The sequence below is a fragment of the Colletes gigas genome, unplaced genomic scaffold (genome assembly GCF_013123115.1).
Source record: "Colletes gigas isolate AHSC1104 unplaced genomic scaffold, ASM1312311v1 Colletes_gigas_Sc00018, whole genome shotgun sequence".
Classification (NCBI taxonomy): domain Eukaryota; kingdom Metazoa; phylum Arthropoda; class Insecta; order Hymenoptera; family Colletidae; genus Colletes; species Colletes gigas.
The window spans coordinates 6,056,232-6,076,191 of record NW_025106647.1 but is presented as its reverse complement, the minus strand read 5'-3'; the positions used below and the strand labels follow the sequence as shown (position 1 = coordinate 6,076,191).

General features: G+C 42.5%; 1 protein-coding gene across 1 annotated transcript in view; it reads right to left on the bottom strand.

The window, feature by feature from the left end:
• Positions 1-514: 514 nt before the first annotated feature.
• LOC122400497 (Down syndrome cell adhesion molecule-like protein Dscam2) overlaps positions 515-19,960 on the bottom strand; it is a 64,886-nt gene continuing 45,440 nt past the window's right edge. The window contains exons 8-29 of the mRNA XM_043402009.1: positions 17,368-17,519; positions 16,125-16,397; positions 15,595-15,879; positions 11,304-11,423; positions 10,588-10,761; positions 10,115-10,265; positions 9,215-9,363; positions 9,001-9,132; positions 8,300-8,600; positions 7,382-7,560; positions 7,126-7,295; positions 6,910-7,048; positions 6,439-6,556; positions 5,914-6,365; positions 5,608-5,789; positions 4,931-5,324; positions 4,647-4,775; positions 4,335-4,487; positions 3,005-3,216; positions 2,319-2,472; positions 2,157-2,259; positions 515-767 (exon numbers count right to left, since the gene is read on the bottom strand). Of these exons, the coding sequence (XP_043257944.1) occupies positions 530-767; positions 2,157-2,259; positions 2,319-2,472; positions 3,005-3,216; positions 4,335-4,487; positions 4,647-4,775; positions 4,931-5,324; positions 5,608-5,789; positions 5,914-6,365; positions 6,439-6,556; positions 6,910-7,048; positions 7,126-7,295; positions 7,382-7,560; positions 8,300-8,600; positions 9,001-9,132; positions 9,215-9,363; positions 10,115-10,265; positions 10,588-10,761; positions 11,304-11,423; positions 15,595-15,879; positions 16,125-16,397; positions 17,368-17,519 (4,360 nt within the window). The 3' untranslated portion in view covers positions 515-529. The remainder of the gene's footprint in view (positions 768-2,156; positions 2,260-2,318; positions 2,473-3,004; positions 3,217-4,334; positions 4,488-4,646; positions 4,776-4,930; positions 5,325-5,607; positions 5,790-5,913; positions 6,366-6,438; positions 6,557-6,909; positions 7,049-7,125; positions 7,296-7,381; positions 7,561-8,299; positions 8,601-9,000; positions 9,133-9,214; positions 9,364-10,114; positions 10,266-10,587; positions 10,762-11,303; positions 11,424-15,594; positions 15,880-16,124; positions 16,398-17,367; positions 17,520-19,960) is intronic.

The window sequence follows — 19,960 nt, the reverse complement described above, 5'->3', positions numbered from 1 at the left end:
TTAGCTCCGAAATCAGACGTTAAAGATACTAAATTTACATAGGACTCTTGAATTCTAACGAGACTGGAGAACATATGGTCCGCGACAAATCGTCGGTGTACCGAATGTAGTATAGTATATAAATACAATATAGTTTCTGGCAGTGAACGCGCCAAAGGAATTGTGTACAGTCTTGAACTCTCTCCTCGTTATACGCGAACGATTCGCCTGCCGATTTCCAGCAACGAATCTAATTTTAATTTTCACCTATAATCGACAGAGAGAAACTGGGAAAACGGGCGCGCGTCCCGTTTTTCCTTCTTCGTTATTAACTCTTTTTATTATTTTTTTTTTTTGTTGTTTTCTTTTTTAACCTAACCGCGTCGAAATTTCCGACGAGACACCAGACAGAAGGATTTATTTACCTAAGTGTTTTGGACCACGGGCGGGAACGAGAAAGGGGAGAGATTTGCCCGTCGTGGACGCGCGCGTGGAGTGTAGGTGGCTCACAGAAAGAGAAAGGGGGGGAGGGGGGTGGTGAAAGGTGGAATTAAACGGCGATAGAGTAGTCGGAGGAAGGATTATTTTGGGTGCTCGGCCTTGACCACAGGGAGCTCCTCAGGCCGAGTTTCAGCTTCTTCAAGGAGTCGATGTCGCACTCGGCTTCGCTGAGCTCCGGTCGATCGGCGCGATCGCCGTTCCCCGCCACGACGTTCCCCTGATTCCCACCGATGAACGTGGTCTCCGCAACCGATATCGGCGGTAACAGTGTGCGTAACGAGCTTCTGCTGGGAACATGCCATCTTGCGTGACGGCCAAAAGAAAATAAACTTTACTACTCCGCCAAAGTACCATACGCGCTTACGAACAGAGCGCCAGACGTTCGCTGGTTACTTTCTACATCGATCGATCTCGTTTCTTAACCCTTTGGCGGACTCTCGATCTCAACTGAATTATTTTACTTAATGTTGATTTTGGTAAATGGAAATCAACGTTCCCTTAAAGCATTTAAAAAATAATTAACTGACAGAGGATTAGATCAATTTTCAAATAACCTCGACATATATTATACAATATTTCTTTAAACTTGTGGAGGGCCCCGATAATCCACTTAAGGGGCCTTTCTACCTTGTGGGATTTAAAAAATCGAATTTTCTTTTGCGTTTTCATTTAGTATGTAGTCTCGAAAATATATCTGTCAAATATTAAATTGAAATTTGAAAAACTAACGAAGTTATAGCCTGCTGTAATGTACCACACGCAGGTATGACTGGACGTAAAATTTTAAGTTGCCCTTCTATTTTGTGGGATTATAAAGATTGAATATTTTTTTTGCATTTTCTTTTAGTATGTAGTCTCGAAAATATATCTACCAAATATTAAATTGAAATTTGAAAAACTAACGAAGTTATAGCCTGCTGAAATGTACCGCGCGCAGGTATAACAACTGGACGTGAAACTTTAAAGCTGTTTTTCTCGAAACTACATTTTTCGGCACTCCGTATGTGATAACGAAAAAACTATTCAAGATATCAACATGAAATTTATACAGTATCTTTAGACCTGGTCTTCTTATAGAATGAACTAGGATAATTGCGATATATGCAATACTTTTCCTTTCATTAACAAAAAAGCAACCGAATATATGAAAACATTCAGTATTTTTTCGTAAAATAGCTGCTATTTTGCCATTAATTTGTTTTTTTGAAAAGATCCTAGTTCATGCTATAACCACACTCATCTACATTAAGAATATAGTTGGTTTTTGGATTTCGGATAACTTGTTCGCAAGATATCACATACGCAGTCGGGCGCCGTTCGTAAAAACTGTTGTTTGTCGATCAACAAAAACAGCGTAATCAATAGATATTATGTGTTGCAAAAATTCGTAAATATAGCTAAATATATAATAAATGTATCTACAAAACACGGAATTAATCGCTCTTTAATAGCCCGCAAATAAAAATCACAAAGAAACATGTATTTTTCGTGGCTACAAGGTAGAATGGCCCCTTAAGGGTTAATCGACTCGAATAGCAAAACCCTGCTAAAATAAAAATAAAATTCAATTTTGGCCCACTATGTGGTGCATCGAGATTTCGTAATCTTGGTCCCCTTTCCTTGGAGTGTCTTTTTACCGTCTCTGTGTATTTACAAAAATGAAATTCGTTAATCACCTAGATCGTCCTCTTCGAGGAAGCGACTTCTGTTCCGACATGGGTGAGATGTCCGATGAAGTGCTCGACGTACCGTGATAAATGAAGTCGGAAACGGCCCGAACTGAAACGAACGTTCCATGTATTACGTCGATGATTATTATTGTAAACGAATAAACGTACTGTGTTTGAGTTTGCCTGGATCCAGCTGATTGGAAGACTCCGTGCGAGAGCTCGTTAGTTGATCCGGGTCAGACTCGCTCTCGTCGCTCTCGACGTCGCCCGGAGTTTGTTGCTTTCTCTGTTGCCGTCTCCTCGACGAAACGCTTTTCATACTCTATCGACATACGCACTTTTTAAACGTTTTCGATCAAGAAATATCGAAGCCCTAACGAGGGAGGGCTTGAAATTAATCAGTATCATGTCGATACCAATAATATTTGAGAGATACCCTTTTCTGTACACAAAGGAGACGGAAACAAAATGTTATTGCGAACGGATATTCCTCCAATATTATTATAATAATATTATATTTTTGCACTCGATAGCACTTAGCACACCATAGCTCAATTCAAATTTCATTTACGATAACGCAAACTAAATTTAGAAAATATACGGATAAAATTTTAATTACAGATATTTATATATTTTTTTAAGTTTAGAGGTCATGTCACAGAAATCCATTTGGTATTGCTATTGATAAAGCAACGCCAAATCGTGCTGATTGTTGCGCGAATCTATCGAGAAAGTGAAAACGAGCTTCGGTTTCTATAAAAGGTCACGTTTAATAGTAGCCAATGGACGTTGCGGACAATTGGTCTTTAATTGGCGCACTTCGTAGCATGTTCAACCTTTGCGTGATGACGTACCGCCGCGGCAGGTGGAGGGCTCGCACACCCTTCGGTCATGGCGTGCTCGTGATACATGAAGCTGTGAAGAAGAGTGTTGTTCGGGTGGAGACCGGCCGCTGAGGCTTCCGCCGCGCCTCCCAGTCCTCCCAGTCCTCCCAACCCTGCCAGGCTTCCCCCGCCACCCTCCGAAAGCTGGAACGTAGCGTACGGCGAGATGTCCTCCGCTGTCTCTGTAACCCACCAGCGGCATTGCCTACCTTTCAAATCGCGTCGGTATTACTTGGTTAGGTATGAACGGAATTCGAGCACTAAATCGGAATTTACTTCGTCAGCCCGCGCTTGCAAACAACGTATACAGGGTGGTCCATGCAATTGTTTTAAGTCATGACTCCGTTATTATTGCATTTACGCAAAAATGCCAAAGGAGAAAGATAAGTGGTTCGAAGAGCACTACATCCGTAGGCCTTTAAATTTTTTTTAGATGCAGCAGTGCATGTGCAATTAACAATTGCATCATTTCTTTAAATAGAAATGCATATTTTTTTTTAGACAGATCGATTCTTCTGTTCATTCTACGCAAAAAATGATTAGGGTACCATGGCAAAAAAATTATTTGATCTTGAGATATTTTCAAAAAATATCTTGCAATAATAACGGAGTTATGACTTGAAACAATTGCGTGGACCACCCTGTATAATCGCTGTTCGCGTCACGTGGAGTCTTTTCGCTCGAAGGAACAATCGCAACTGAAAGAGCGCTCCTTCAACAGTCTACAACGTGCGTTCGAGGCAGATCTTTCTTTCTCATACTATTGTCTACTCTCAACTCGAACAGAGTTGATAGTCATGGAAGCCTATCAACGAGAGAAGCTTCTCGTCGATGATACTCCCTTCGAACGAAACGATCCATCGCTACATGCTTCGGAAATAGAGTCGAGCCTCTAGAATTTTTTCATTTCATCTTTAATTCGTCGAAATATTGGCACGATGCTGTGAGGGTATCATACTATGTCTAAAAGAATGAGAGAAGACAGCCAATGGAGATACAAAGCGATGCATGAAGAAACGCTCAACAAAACGCGTGACTTTTATGATCGGCACATTCGACGATGATACACAGTGATCGCGTAAAAGGCGCAAAGGAAATATACGATGTCCCGAGAGTATCTAGGGTTACTTTTACGGAATGAAGATGCGACAAAATAAATCATCTTCGCTGGTGAACTGCAATTGATCGCTAAACGGGTCTGTCCAGACCCCGCTGGAACAGCGCTACGCGTGCGACTTTTACCTGAACAACAATTATAGTACCAAACCTGGCTGCCGTCCGTATCGTAACAAAGGTTCACCTGGAATCTTGTCAGGCCCTCCGCCTGTATTTGCCGCCTGTTGCAAGGCCACCTTGTGAATGGTGGCGTAGTAACGCTCCCTTTGGGTCTCTGCGTTCTGTTGGTTCTCCTGGGTCTCTTTCATGGGCCGTTGAACCCTGTCTCCGAGGTATCCTAACGCGTCACGGACGAAAGATCATCAATTGGCAATTCGATGCTCGACGAACACGACATTATAAAATCGAAAAGCGAGAAGCAGGAGTGTTTGAGAATGTACGAAGATTCGTTTAGAAATCGAAGAAGAACTCGATAAGAAAAGAAGATGGAACTTACTATTTCTCCAACGAAAAGCTACGATCACCACGGCGACGATCAACGCGACGGTGGCGACGATCAGAGGCAGCATCACCTTGACGTCCGCGTAAAACGGCACGGCCGACGCGATTCCGCGTTTCGATAGTTCTGCAGGTGGCGGTTCTGCAAAGTTTCAGGAACACAGTGCTTTTGGATTGAACCGTTTCACTTTGAAAACGATCGCCCAGTGGGACCCTTAGGTCTACGGTTGTTCCTGTTTCCGCGACACCTTGTAAAATCTGTGCATATATATCCAAGCTTACCGCCTTCCTTCGTCAACGTGACGAACGTGAACTCCGCTTGGTTGGTCCCAGCCACGTTGTGCGCCTCTACCTTCAACTGGTAAACAGAGCTAGGCTGTAGATTCGTCACGACGAACCGTCTTTGCATTTTCACGCTGTTGGACACCAGCGTCCAGTGGAACTCGTTGATGGGCCTGTACTGGATCACGAAGTAGAGGATCGGGCAGCCGTTGTCGGGCCACACGTGCAGCCGGAGAACCAACGTCGTCGAGTTTGGGCTCAGGAATGCTGCGGCGGGTGGTAATCCTGGCGCCTGGCCTTGAGTTCGGACCGGAAGTACCGGCGAAGACGGGCTGCTCCCGATTTTGTTGTGAGACGTCAGGTACAGCTGATAGGTATTTCCGCACAGGAGACCCTAAACGTTGAGCAAACGTTATATTTTCGGGCATCTTAATTGCAAAATGTTTGGTACTCCAAAGCTAGTTATAAAATTATTTTGTGGAAGGTAAAGGTCACTGTCTTGGCATTAAACACACAGTCGCGGACAGATAAAGGAAATAAGTATAAATTAAATTCAATCAAAGTAGTATAACTTTCATGTACTTCAGTTTTACATATTATATACCTGTCCATTTAATTTTGTCCTCGACTGTATGTAATTTTGAAGCGGTCCGATTTCACGACTAAATTACTTGTACCTTGAGTTCGTGACTCGTGGCGTGACGAGACAGTTGCAATTCGTCCAGGTTGCCGTGGGTCGTTCGGTAGTGTAAGGTGTAACCTGTGAGTGGAGCGCCTCCGCTGTGCCCGGGTTTCCAATGTAACAATATGCTGCTAGACGTGGAACTTGTTACGTAAAGAACGGGCGCGCTGGGCGGTACTGCAAGCAAAATAGTTTTAAATATTTTCGGAATTTTTAATAACGAGGAAAGAATTTTAATAGTCAAATGTTAAGAAGAGTTTTAAATCAGAAGAATCTGACACTGCAATAATATGTATATTACCCTGTACAGTCAACGTATAATGCAACTTGTCGCTGCCCTGAGAGTTCTCCACTTGACATGTGTAATTTCCGCCGTCTTGTGACTGAAGATTCGAGAGGACGAGCTCTCCGGACGGCAGGATCTGCACGTTCCTGGTGGTGTCTGTACGAATTTGCTCGGTGGACCCTTTGTACCAGGCTCTGGTCGGATCGCCGACCGCGTTGCAAGCCAGGGTGGCGGATCCTCGCCACGGTCTCACCACGTGGCCCCCGAAAGACGTGATTCTCGCCGGTACGCGATTCGTGGGTATCTGCGCGGCTACCCTGGAACTTTGACCTTCGCCTACGCGGGTGCTACCGGTCACCCAAAATTGATACTCTACGTGTTGCTGTAAATCAGTCGCCTCGAAGTATGTGCTCGATGCTGGCAGTGTTCTTTTACCGTGATTCAGTTCCTCCCTGCCGTCCACGACTCTGCGGGAAAACAGATTTTCATAAAGATCGATTTGTGGACGCGCCATAAACGATTTATACTGGACGTCGATACCTTGTGTATAGATTATATTTCGTAATGACTCCGTTCGGTTCGAGGGGAGGTAGCCAAGAGATGAAGAGCGCCTGCGGTGAACTGATCACCACTTTTATGTCCGCTGGACTCCCCGGCACTGTACAGAATAATTTCAATCGTACGATTCACCGGTGTTCTCATTTTGTATAGCTCACGCTATTAGCCAGCGATTTTTTGCGAGAAATCATATTGAACATCTTTTATAATCCTAACAATACAGAGTTCTAATAAATACAATGTTATGAAATATTCAAAACCTTTCTTTTATTCCCGATTTTCATGTGACATAAAACAATATATGACATTCTATTTAAAAAATCGAAAGTCATCTATCGATCATAAAATACTAAAAAACTTTTTCCTCTCTCATTTTTTTTTTTAATCATAACAGTTTTCGAACAAATCGCTGGTTAGTAATAGCGTGGATATCCTGTAATCGAGTAATTTTACCATCTTCTTCGGTTTGGCAGTAAGTTACTGTAGTGGGTACTCCGTCCCCGATTCTGGTGAATGCTAGCACTTGAATAGTGTAGTTCGTGTACTTTCTCAACCCTGTGAGCACGGTGGTTAAAGCGCTGGTCTTACGTACCTGGTGAAACATTAAGGTCGACGAAATTTAGTTTACGCCTCGCCATCGGAGCAAAACGCGAACGGTTCTATGCTTACTTCCATTTCGTCCACGCTGCGCCAAATATCCGCCAAAATCGGTTCGTAATGTAATTTGTATCCTTGAATGATACCGTTACTGTGCGTGTTTGGGGGTGGCTGCCACGATACTTGAAGGGACTGCGAAGTTAGCGCGGCGCATCTTACGTCTTCCGGTGGCACACTGGGAACTAACGAAATATTTTATTTTTTTTTTTTTTTGGCATAATCGTTCTCGTAAAATTGATTTTACAGCGAATAAAAGAACGTTCCTCACCGTCTTCCAACGTCTGCGTGAGCAACGGTTCGGATAGAGGTCCAGAACCGACTTGATTGTACGCCTGAACCACCAGGGTGTACTTTGTGTAGGGTCGTAGGCCTGTCAATCGAAGTTCTGCGCCACCCTCGTCGCCGTCGCTGGATACGGAACTGAAGTTGTACGAGGGATTCGTGGAGCTGGAAGAAGATTCCCAACGTAACGAGACCCGAAATTCGAACCGTTGAGTACATTTGAAACCACAATGGCGGACACGTATCGACGAACATACGAATTTTGTACATAATTATTTTTTTCCTCGAAAGTGCGTAGAATTTCGAGGATATGTTTATTCACCAAAAATGATTGCAATTGACCCCCGAAACCGAAAATAATTTTTCCAGAACGATTTGACATTTTTCTTTTTCGTCGAAAAAAGGCACCTAATTAGATTTTCGGTAAAGAATTTTTTTCTCGAAAGTGCGTAGGATTTCGGGGGTATGTGTAATGACCAAAAATGATTGTAATTGACCCCTGTAACTAAATATAATTTTGTTAGTGTGATTTTAAATATTTTAATTTCGTCTAAAAATTTCAATTCCTACTCGAATTTTTTTCTCAAAAGTGGGTAGGATTTCGAGGATGTTTATTCACCAAAAATGATTGCAATTGGCCCCCTAAACCGAAAATAATTTTTCCGTGAATGATTTGAAAACTTTAATTTAATTTTTTAATCATTTTTTAACGAAGCCTCAATCGAGAAATTCCCAAATTCCTCCCATTAAAATTTTTCCCAAGGGTGTCCGAACACACTGTATAAAAATATTACAAGTTTCGAAACGATCGGTTCGTATAGCGATCGTTTATTTCGCGAACTTCGGTAGAGTTTGCTCGAAGCGTGATTTCGTAAGATTCGCCGTCCAAGTTCGACGAGCTTACCTCGTTTCTCTGTAGCCAACGTTGAATCCCTGAATGTCACCGTGTCGTAGTTCAAGCAACGGCGGCGACCAAGTGATTAAGACTTCAGAGGAGGACAGAGCTCTGGCTGCAAGATTAATCGGAGGTCCAGCCGGTCTTTGTGGTTCGGTTCTGACAACCAGTTCCGCGGACGGTACTGATCTACCAGCTGGCCCTTCGGCAATTACACGTATCGTGTATCTAGTAGCTGGTTTCAATTCGTCTATAAGGGCAGCGTACGGGAGGGGTGGTCCGGTGAATTCTTGCTGTTGCCACATTCCACCTGTCGCGACACGATCGAATCGGTTATCATGAAACTGGCCCAAAGTCGAACTTACACTCTTTGGATCGTTATCGTACGATCCACGTTTATTCGAAGCAAACTGGTTTAACGCTAGATCTACCGAACTGGTCGAAATGACCCATTCATAATTTCCAATAAAAATTGTTACAAAATCGTGGTTTTCTATAAGAGAACGAATAAATATTTTAGCCATTGCATTATACATCTATTCTATAAACTGTAATTCTCGATAGTTCTAGTGTTAAAAACGTTGCCTTGCCTAGGAGACAACAACGATGATTGCAACTTTCGACCTAATTATTATAGTATTATTCTGGGTCGATAGCGACCCTGGATTAATTTCGAGAACGTAGGTTTAGTGAATTGTAATAACACTAACCGTCGCCTTCTTTGTATTGCAGGATGTATTTCGTCACTTCGCTGGTGTCTTGAGATTTGTGCTGCCATTTCACGTTGATACTTCGGCTGGCAACCATCGCGGTTTCTAACGAATTCGGTGGCTGCGGCGGCTCTGCGACCGAACAAAATTTCCTCGTTCTTAACGACCGTATCTTGCTCGTTTTTCTACGCCATTATATTGTTGGTTATTCTACCTTGCACGAGGAGTTGCACCAGCTGCTGGTCGCGACCGTAAAGGTTGCTCGCCTGGCAAAAATATGCTCCGCTGTCGGACGCCTCCGCGGAAGAAATTTGTAACTGCGCTATTACACCGTCTGGCGTGACCTCCCGTTTCACTGTAACTCTTTGTACGAATTAACATGTTCGTAAAAAAATTCGTACACGTGACCACGACGAGTTAATTTTGGTTTATACGGAGCGTAGAGCACGATTAACACGTTGATTGTTTGCGCAGGGAATCGTGAACGCGGCTCGAATATCCGGAGAATGAGATTCCCGTAGCTTGGAAATATTCTACAATTTTTGGTAAGTACCATTGTTTTCGCGATATAAGTATATTTTACTTTGCACATATGTTTCTTTTAGTATTCAGCGTATTTACGAGTCGATGGACAGTCAACGTGTCAAACTTATTTTCTTCGAATATAAAATGATTAGCAAAATGTGTATTAGGTTGTGTAACAAGTTGTTGTAAATTTTTATTTCATAACCGAGACCATTGCTGATACATATTTATGAGAAAAGTTGTTTTCCACCGCGATAACAACAATTATTGCAGCTTAGTTTTAAATATATACGTATCTAGATCTTTAAATAATGAAAATAATGACTTCCATGACGCAAACTTCTACGTAAACTTGGCAGTATTTAATATTCTCATAAAGAAACGTGAGCTTATCGCACAACCTAATATTTGCTAAGTTCTACTTGAGTTCTCGAAATATTAACCCATCATTTTTCACTATACTCATCTACGTTTCATTGTTTTAGAAACGTACGAGCCTTTGATATGCACTTTCATTATATAGTTCAGCCGATTAGATTCTTACTATTACCAAAGTCTCGTTCGATAATTTTACGCTTATTAGCTTTACCGATAGTTCGTCGAGGGGTTTAACTCGATTTTTCCGCCCTTCAGCCAAGTGACGGTGACAGGCGTGTCGCCGTGTACCTCGCAATGCAACGTCGCGGTGTCACCCTTTTTCACAGTAACGAGCCTCGAAGGAGCCGCAAAATATGGGGATGCTGTTGAAATAACGAAAGAAATTAAAATTCCCACGATCGAGAGTCGTTCGAACGCTATATTTCCAGACAGAATTTTCCGTCGAAATGGAAAACAGTTTCGTTCTCGAAAGCTGTATTATTTCGTAGCCGTTCAACTTTTAAGGGTGTTGTAGGAGTCTGCAATACGATATCGTCGATTCGTAACGAGTATCAAATTGAAAGGCGAAGGAAAATCGTGTGCTGTAATTTATTTAAAAACGTCCACTTCGTAGTCGTATGAAAATATTTTAATTTTTAGAATTCACACCACCTTAAGTAGACAGAGAAATAATTTGATACTCACAATTCACCTTCAGCTGCACCACTTTCCCGATACCGCTCCCAATGCCGTTGCTGGCTTGGCAAAGGTAAAATCCTTCTCTGTCTTCTTTCACGTGTTGCAACACCAGCGTACCGTTACCGAGAATTTTCGTGTACGCTCTTTCGCGCAACTCCTCGTATTCACCGGATTTGCTTCCTGTTTCGCAGAGACGACTAAATCACTTTGGTTCGCGCGACGAACGTACGCGACCAGAGATTAAAAACCAATTTTAGTCGGGCGCGTGGGTGGGAATTCGACTCTAATCCGTTTGTTGTTGCGCGTGAGTCCCTGGTTGACCAGATTTCATAATTATCGAGTCTTTTATTTTTGTCCTACAAACATTGAATTTTTTTTTTTCTAATTATTATCGATAATATTTGGCCAAAAGAAAACGCAAAAATACATAGCCAAGTTACAAATAACGCTGTTAAATTAAAGGATTTGTGCAGATATAAAAATCATCAGTTATTATACAGAACACGTACAAAAAAAAATTCAACCCAATGATCTGAAAATACAGAGGGCATCTTTTGGCTATTTCAGTGTCACAGTAGCCGTATTTATTTTTGAAATATAATAAGTTTACGACTTCTAGCGGTTTTCATTTTCTGGACGCGTTTTCGTGACGACCGTGGATCGCAAATCGATATGCAAACGTCTCGTCCTTGTGTTCCTCGAATATTAAATACCTTTCTTACCCGTTGCTTTCTTCCAAACGATAGTGGGAGTCGGCACGCCCTGCGCTTGACAGTGCATGGCGACGTGTTTGTTTCTCTCCACGCTCACGTCCGCTGGTTCCACGATCCATCGCGGCGGCACTGAAAATCGTTAGGTCCAGGTTTAAATCGATCCATCGTAGATCTCGCGTCTAAGTTACTTCTTTTTTTTTTTAATTTCACTGGTCGTTAGCGATTTAGAGACAGGTACGTCGTGATAGAGTCGTGAAAAGCGCGGTCACAGAAAGACAGGCTCGTCGACGGTGCGCCGCGACGTTTATCGAAAATAGTAAGCACCGAGGCAGGTATATACAACGAGGCAACACTGTACATAGAATAAAAAAAAAAATAAAAAGAAAACAAAGAACAGAAACGGCCGTTCGTCGACGAGCGTCTTCGTTTTCCATTCGAATTCGAAACAGACGTTACAACGCGGAGACAAAATTTCCGAACTACGCGAATCAATTTTGACGATCTCAAGTTTCCGTTGCGTGAATGGTGGATGGCAAATTCACGTATTATGAGAAAGTGACAGAGAGATAAAGAGAGAGACATTAAGACAAAGTGAATGAAGGTTCGTGGGCGAGGTACAAGTATGGAAGTCGGGTATTACCAGTCGATGCGCGCTGCGTCTTTCGCGAATCTTTTTTACTCTCTTATCATTCGATGCTCTTTTTTTTTTCACGCGAGAAACGACCGGACTTTCGCTTCTACGTAGGGGGATCACCAGTAAAGCGGTTTCGATTCAATAACACCATGAACGTACAATAAATCCAAAAACGATCAAAACGAAAGGAAGAAAATATCGAAAATAAAAAATATATATATATATATATATAGAACGAGACAGAGAACGCAAGATCAGGTGGTGCACAATAACCAAGCGTCTATCGAGACTTTGTAATTAACTAGCCTACGCTGGTAAAGAAAGACAGAACGAAAAATCGCCACTAATTGTGCAATCGTCTAATGCGGACGCCGGACAAGTCGGTTCTGGCTGATGATCTCGGTTTACGTTAACGACGCGCATCGACCTGACGAGAGCTTTTTCGGACTTTGTCTTTTATTCGGGTGTACTGTTTGGCGGGTTCTACATTTTACGGTGGTGAAAAACGCTGCACAAGCGAGATACTGTGAGTGGGAAGTTCCAACGTTTTACAAGACGGCATATACCGGCCACGCATTGATGCGTGCGACAATATAATATATATATAGATATATATATGTAAGTGTGTATATATGTGTGTGTGCGTGTGCCTGTGTATCAGAGAGTACGTGTGACAAGTAGAACTCTCGGAAGTAAAGGCGTAATTTGGATAGGGACGTGTGAGGTTACGGAATGAGAGCATGTCGGCAAAAGACCGAAAGATATATCGTGGAGAGGCGAATAATAATATATATATGTATATATAGATATATATAAGTACCCGCTTCTAACGACTAGTTCGACGAATACGAATTTAATTAATAATAATACGTACTACTAGCCTACGTTACCGAGTCGCGCGCGGAACATCGGGGCGCGCGTGTCACTTGAAATTGAAAATCAATCATTTTTGTACAATTTCGTTGTTTTCGAAGATCTTCTGGAATTCCTCGAGAAGTCATACGAGAATAGGTTTTACCGTAGACGAGAGCCCCGCGGTTACGTCGCGACGAAGGAAAGATAAAAAAGAGCGTGACAGATAGAAAAGACAGTGAATTAAAGTCATGCATAAGTGTAATTAAAAAAGGTTGCCTTTCAACGAGCCCAAAGGAGGAGCCAGCGCATAGTTTTGGTGAAGATCAATATTTTTTTTTTTTTGTTGGTCGTGAGCAAAGTGGCGCGTGCTCGTACTCGGGTGATCAAAGAACACTTAAGTTATAATAAGTAAGTAAATATGTACAAATAGAAAACACGTAAGGTGATGCATACAGAAATTCTTACTACATACTTCGTAGACGAAGAATCATGCAGATAAAGTGTTATGCTCACATACACGCACGCACGCAGGCCAGAAGAGAGTTTCTTTTTTTTTTTTCTTTTGTTTTGTGATACAGATAGTTTCATTCTTTACACGGTATTGTTGATTGGTTGGTTGGTTGCTCCGTTTAAATAAACGAGTAAAATAAGGATAGGTGCAAACTGTTACCTTTATTATTCGGTCAAGTCAAGCAAACCTCGGGGGGTCCACGAGATACCGACGCATTCCCAGAGAGCCAAAGCAACGTAAATGTAATACACACTGTGTCTGAGGGATGGATCCACGGGATACGAGGACGAGGGACGAGTCTTATGGCCAGGAGGTTTCGCGATGAGTCGCGTGATCTCGCTCGGATGACAGACTCTCTTCTCTTAATTTACTTTATCCGTGTTTATCGAGACCCTTCGGAGCTTTCGAGCTGGTCTTTCGTCCGGGCGAGAACGCGTCGATGAATAACGTGACGCAGGAGTCGAGTCAGTAAGCGTTATGACGTGACGATGGTCAATGGACGATGATAACGATAATAATGAAGGAGATTCGATGGACTCTCGAGGACGTGGCGAGGGACGTTCATCGGAATTCGCCTCGACCTCGACGATGATTCTATCGCAAAGTGTATTCGCTTCTTGAATAGACGGTGTACGTAATTAACATTCAAGATTATTAAACGCAATCTACAAGACTCTTCGTACAGGTAAACCGAACAGATTGTTTATTCTCAGCGACAGAAGCAAGATAATCGTTAAACGTTGAAATGAAATATTAGTAATTCTCTGTCAAAGTAGAAAGACTCGCGATGTTACGATTCTAAACTTGCTGATCGTTCGGTGAAATATTCATCGGAAGTACGACGACGAAGGAAACCTAGTTTCGCGTGAAAATTTTTCAAAGATGTAGAACAAAATGCAGTGAAAAGGGGAGTCGATCCACGTCGAGATCGATGACAAGATTGACGAGGACGAGTGTTGGTAGTGGTAGTGGTGGTGGTTTTTTTTTGACGATGATGGAAAAGGGTCGCCGATCATCTAGTTACCTTTTACCTGTAGCTTGGCCGTGTACCTGACCTCGGCGGCGGGGTTCGCGGCGACGCAGGTATAGTCGCCGGAGTGCTCGGCCGCGAGGTTCGTTATACTGAGGAGGCTCGAGTAAGGATCCAGTTGGGAGACGTTTGCTACGGACGCCAGATTCGGTGGCAATGGGAAAGGGGTTTGGCCGTCTTTCAGCCAGGATATGGTTAGGGGTGGATCACCCGCCGCGACCCCGCACACCGTCCGCGTCCGCATCCCCTCGGATAGTCCCTCTTGGAACGTAAATGGCTCAATAATAGGGGGTACTGGAAAAGGTCAAGAGAGAAGAGAGAACCATACGTGAGAGCGAGAAAAAGATGGCACCAAAAAAAACGCAAGAACCTTTTTTTTTTTTGTACCAGGTACATATGTGTTCTTATATATATATGTAATAAATATATATATATACGGTATAATATGGTAGCGGTATGTATATATATATTTTATAGACAGTGGTACGTCCATGTATATGTATAGATATATATAGAATATAATATGTATATATATATACGTAGAATATGTACAATAGAGGCAGTATAGTAACGTAGCAATGTAGAGGAGAGAGAGGTTGGCCCCGCCCCGCGAACCTGCCCCTGCCGCCCTTAAACATCTTGTACACATAATTTGGCATCGCACACTCACCCAGCATACGATCGTTCTCAACGCAAGAGCTAGCAGCGTCGATCTTTCGAAACCTCTCGCGCGCGCTATAAATTGAACAAAATTCTCTTTCGATCATGGTGGCCGGTTCCGAAAGGTCGACGCAGGGATCGTGGAGGTCGTGGTAGGACACGTGGCAGGTCTCGTGCAGGAGGATGGAGCGCACGCTAAGCGTGTGCCGTCATCGAGAACGCGTCACCAGGTCTCTACGTTCCTGGGTGACGTCTGAGGCGTCGTAGATAAAAAAAATCTTTCTCGAATGAACAGCGTAAGAACTGAACGGGCTGTCGCGCGTTTTCGTCACGGTTTCTCAACATCGTTTACCCTCGAAAACGTCGAAAGCTATTTACAGCGGCACAGCAAACGCCAGACACCGGGTCTGTATTTCCGGGGATGGTGGCAAGCAACGCGCGGTCGGCGCGAGTTTTGACTCGTCTGTACAGCGATTCGAGATCCTCACGCGCTTCATTCTCGAGTGTGGGCAAAACCGTGTACGCACGCACACCAAATCGTCACTCGTACGGATTTCGGGCGGTCAGGCGGTCGTCGGGCAAAACTGAAGGGGGCCTAGAGGAGGATTACCATGAACCACAAGCCGCTGCGTGTGCGATACCTCTGCGGCCAGATTACGGGCCACGCACGAGTAGTTCCCATTGTGATCTGGAGATAAACTTTCAATCATCAGTATGCTATTGTACTGGTCCATATTGGTGACACTGACACGCTCCGAGGGGCCCATCGATCGTCCGTCCTTGAGCCAGGAGATCGAGAGTGGCAGATCGCCCCTTGTCACCGAGCAAGTCAACGTGGTTCGTTCGCCGAGGTGTAGATCACGATCTGCCGTGAATGGGCTAATTTTGGGAGGAACTGGAATAATAACAACAACGACAGCTCGTGAACTCGAGATGCATAGATGCGGATAAACACGATCATCCGCGGGGAACCTCCTTCCTTTGAGAATCCTAGAAATTTATTATACCCCTCGTTCCACTGGTACCTTCTCGAGGAACGGACCTGAACGACGGCGTGGTCGTCTTTGTTTCGTTTTGGTCCATGGCGGAGCCGTTCATCTGCAACAGTCGTAGAACAGGGAATCGAACTTGAGGCCTTACCGATCACTGCCACGTCGCCGGATCTTCTCGCGCTGTGTCCTTGTTTGTTCCTCGCCGAGCACGTGTACACCCCCGCGTCGCCCTTCTTCTGTACGCTCGATATTACCAGCGTGCCGTCCGTGAGCACCTTCTGGCGAAGGTCGTCCGGTAGCTCGCGATTCGCTCGTTCCCATTTGATTTCCTCGATCGGGTACCCGGCCACTGGACACTTCAATCGCAGAGTTTCACCCGCGACGGCTGTCACCTTCGGGATCAGTCGAATATATGGAAGACCTGAAATTGGAAATTATTCTTATTCGTTTATAATTCGTCATTTGTAAAAACCCATTACAGTATACAGGGTGTTCGGCCATCCCTGGGGAAAAATTTTAATGGGAGATTCTAGAGGCCAAAATAAGACGAAAATCAAGGATACTAATTTGTTGATCGAGGTTTCGTTAAACAGTTATAGAAACATTTCCGGCCACACGATATATTTTCGGTAAAGAATTTTTTTCTCGAAAATACGTAGGATTTACGTAGGCAAATATGTACTGTACGAACTGATATGGCTGTACAATATACGAAGAATATTATTATACAGAACCCGAGTCGTTTTATTTTATGGAATTTTTGAAAAATCCCATAGGATAACCGACAATCCAGAGGTATTAAAAATATTTCCGTATCTCCTGTCTCTTTCGAGTAACCATTATAAACGAATACGGAATACGAAAAAAGCTCAATCATGGTCAAAAAGACCCCGCATTCGCTTCACCGAGGGTTAAACGCGCCGCAAGTTAATCCAAAAGCGGAGTCGCGTTGAGCCGATTACGAACGTCATATTACTACCACTGTGCAATGCAATCGTTCCCCATACGGTTGAAGCGTGGCACAAAAGCGTAGACATTGCGATTCGTGTGCCGGGTTTCATGCAAAATGGAGTAGAACTAATATTGAGCTTCCACGCCCCCGTAATAAGGCAAAAAATGAACTTGGTATTTGAAGAAGCAGTCTGACAGCGTACGAGCTAGTACCACTTTCTCCGTCTGAAACCGTGCTATTTAAACGAGCGAATACCGTCGCTTCGAGTAACTCGAGTCAATAAAAGAGAGGGCGGTAATAATGTTTAAATCGCGAGCTGTATTTTCGAATAATTTAAAACGCGAACAATTATCAAGCGTTAATACGAAAGTCTCGGGAAAGCAGTCTGTTGTTAAAATCGAATCGCGTGGTTTAATCGTTGATCGAATTTTGAATTTACCGTAAACGTTGAGGCGTGCAGCGTGGGTGACTTTTCCAGCTCGATTTTCGGCCGTGCAAGAGTATTCTCCTCCATCCTCCACCATCACGTGGCTGATATTGACGTGCGATATAACGTCGCCGTGGACTGTGACGTATTGACCTATGACGAACCTTTGAACGCAAAACAGAAATTCTTTTTTTAATGAAAAGTGACTACGTACACTCTGAACAGCAAACGGAACGCGTGTATTCGTATTACCGATCATTACACTTAATAGAAAGTGTAATGTCTCTATTAATTTTCCTCTTTTATTTTCTTTTTACGCGTACCTATTATTGTTATTTGTTTGAGATTTTAGTTCTTACATACCAAAAAATGTTCACGCTTAAAGATGAAGTGAACGCATAGAAACGTACCATTTAATCATCAAGATATCAAATTATTTTCGTTTACGAATCATTGTATCAATTATATGTTACAGTTGGATCTACGCGGTGTCTCGAAGATACCAGATACCAGAATACAATGTTGGAGTCACGGTTGGAGTGTGTTTTGTGTGCGAAACGATGTGACTGAAAATCGATACACCACGAATCCAATTTTCACTCGACTAAATTTCCCAGTTTGAATCAATTCAGGTCTCCGACCAAGAAGCTGGTTAATAATTTTACACTTCAGGTTGGCATTTATCGCTTTGTCTCCGATGGTTTCTTACGGCCATTTCGTAAAAATAGTGCTACCGTAGGGGTTAATGGACCTGTCGGATCGTATATATCGTCCAAAATGGGTCGCTATAGGAGGAGTTTGGGAATCACTGCTATAGATCCAGACCCAGAAACTCTCTAGAGTCCTGAGTAACCTCGAAACCCTCTCACTTGGACACCTAAAATCCCATCAAGTTCCTGAGACTCCCAGTACTTTGCAGACCTACCAATACCCCAGAGATCTGCTCGTATTGGATTCCACGAACCCGAGCAGGGTGGATTCCAGTTTCATGACCCTTGATCATTAGTGTTAAGTTTCTCGAACTCGTAACAGACCAAATCCTATTTCATGGCTCCGGGTTCGTTGGCAGTAACGACGACGAACACACGATGTGGTCTGGGTGATATTTGTATCGTGGATAATAATCAGACTAGTCCGGCGGTATGCTTCTTAACCCCTTAGCTTACAATTACGTCTCAGAGACGTGACAACCGGGCCAAACCTTGGTGTCGCTTTTGGCACGCACAGTTAGAAATTAAATCATAAGGCGAGGGGGTTAATATCGATAGATACCTGACATCTCGGAGTCTAATTGACTTCGAAAGTATTTTAATTTTTTTTTTTTAAAGACACTAGACCGAAAATAGAAGAAAATCGATGCTCGAACTTCAAATTACCATTTTGTTAAATATAGAGTTATTTTCTATAGTTCGAATTATAACTGTATCTTTCCTAAGATAGTCTGAACGTATCGTTGCGCAATTTTTACAATTTTTGTCAGATTTAAAGATGGGTTAAGAGGCAGGAGAAACTCTCGTGTTGAAAAGTCGTGTGATTTGTAAAAAATTTTCAAAGAAATTAATTGCATGTAGAAAATGTCATTCGACTTCAAAATTCAAAATCTGTGGTGGTCGTAGTTATAACGGAAAGCCGTGTTTAATAGCCTTTAATCGGCGCTGGTTCCGAGAACCAAATTTCAATCATAGTTATTAATGAATCAAAGTTCGAAAATTAACAGGTAATTCTGCTTTCAGCGAACAAGCAATGTTCGATGTTCAATTTGCTACACGTCGCAGACTGGTGGTTTTTAATTATAAAATTTCATGTTTGACAATTTTAATCATATTCCCAGTAGTAAATATTTCTCCGTTATTTCTGCATTCTTTAGATACTCGTATAGAAGTCCGTTTATCCGATTTCTTTCTATAATATATAAATTACAACTCTCGAGCTATTTCATGTATACGTTAATACTTTCGTATAGGGATTAAGAAAATTGAATGAATATGAATTAAAATGAATAAAATTACATTCGATGCATCGCATGATATTTCGTTCTTTCGGTATTAGATCGTATTTATAGCATCCAGCATCGACGATATTTTTATTATTATTATTATTATTCATTTATTAACGGGTAATTAAACCCTTTAGTACAACGATGTAATATCTAAGGAACTACAGATGTGGATTTTACATAGTCAAACATTATCGCTTAGTGAACGTAACAAGAATAAATTAATTTACAATACGTTGCAAGGATAGTTTTAGACTTTCTAATGATTGTTCAATTAAATCTGTTTTTGTGTGTGCGAAATTTACATTAGTAATCATTCTGTTTACACAATTCTGAGATCCAAACGTTGTGCGGTAAGTTTCAGGGTAAAAAAGAAAGTGATTTCTTAAATATCTAGACGGTACATACAACGGAAACAATTGAATAATTGTTGAAGACGAAATGTGACCTTTGATTAGCTTACTTACAAATAAAATATCTGCGATTCTTGTTCTATTATGCAGTGTTTGGAGATTAGTATTAATAAGTAAGCCATCGTAATTATGAGACTCAAGAGGCATGGGACTCCCACTATGTCTAGCAACAAGACGAAGAAATTTGTGTTGAACT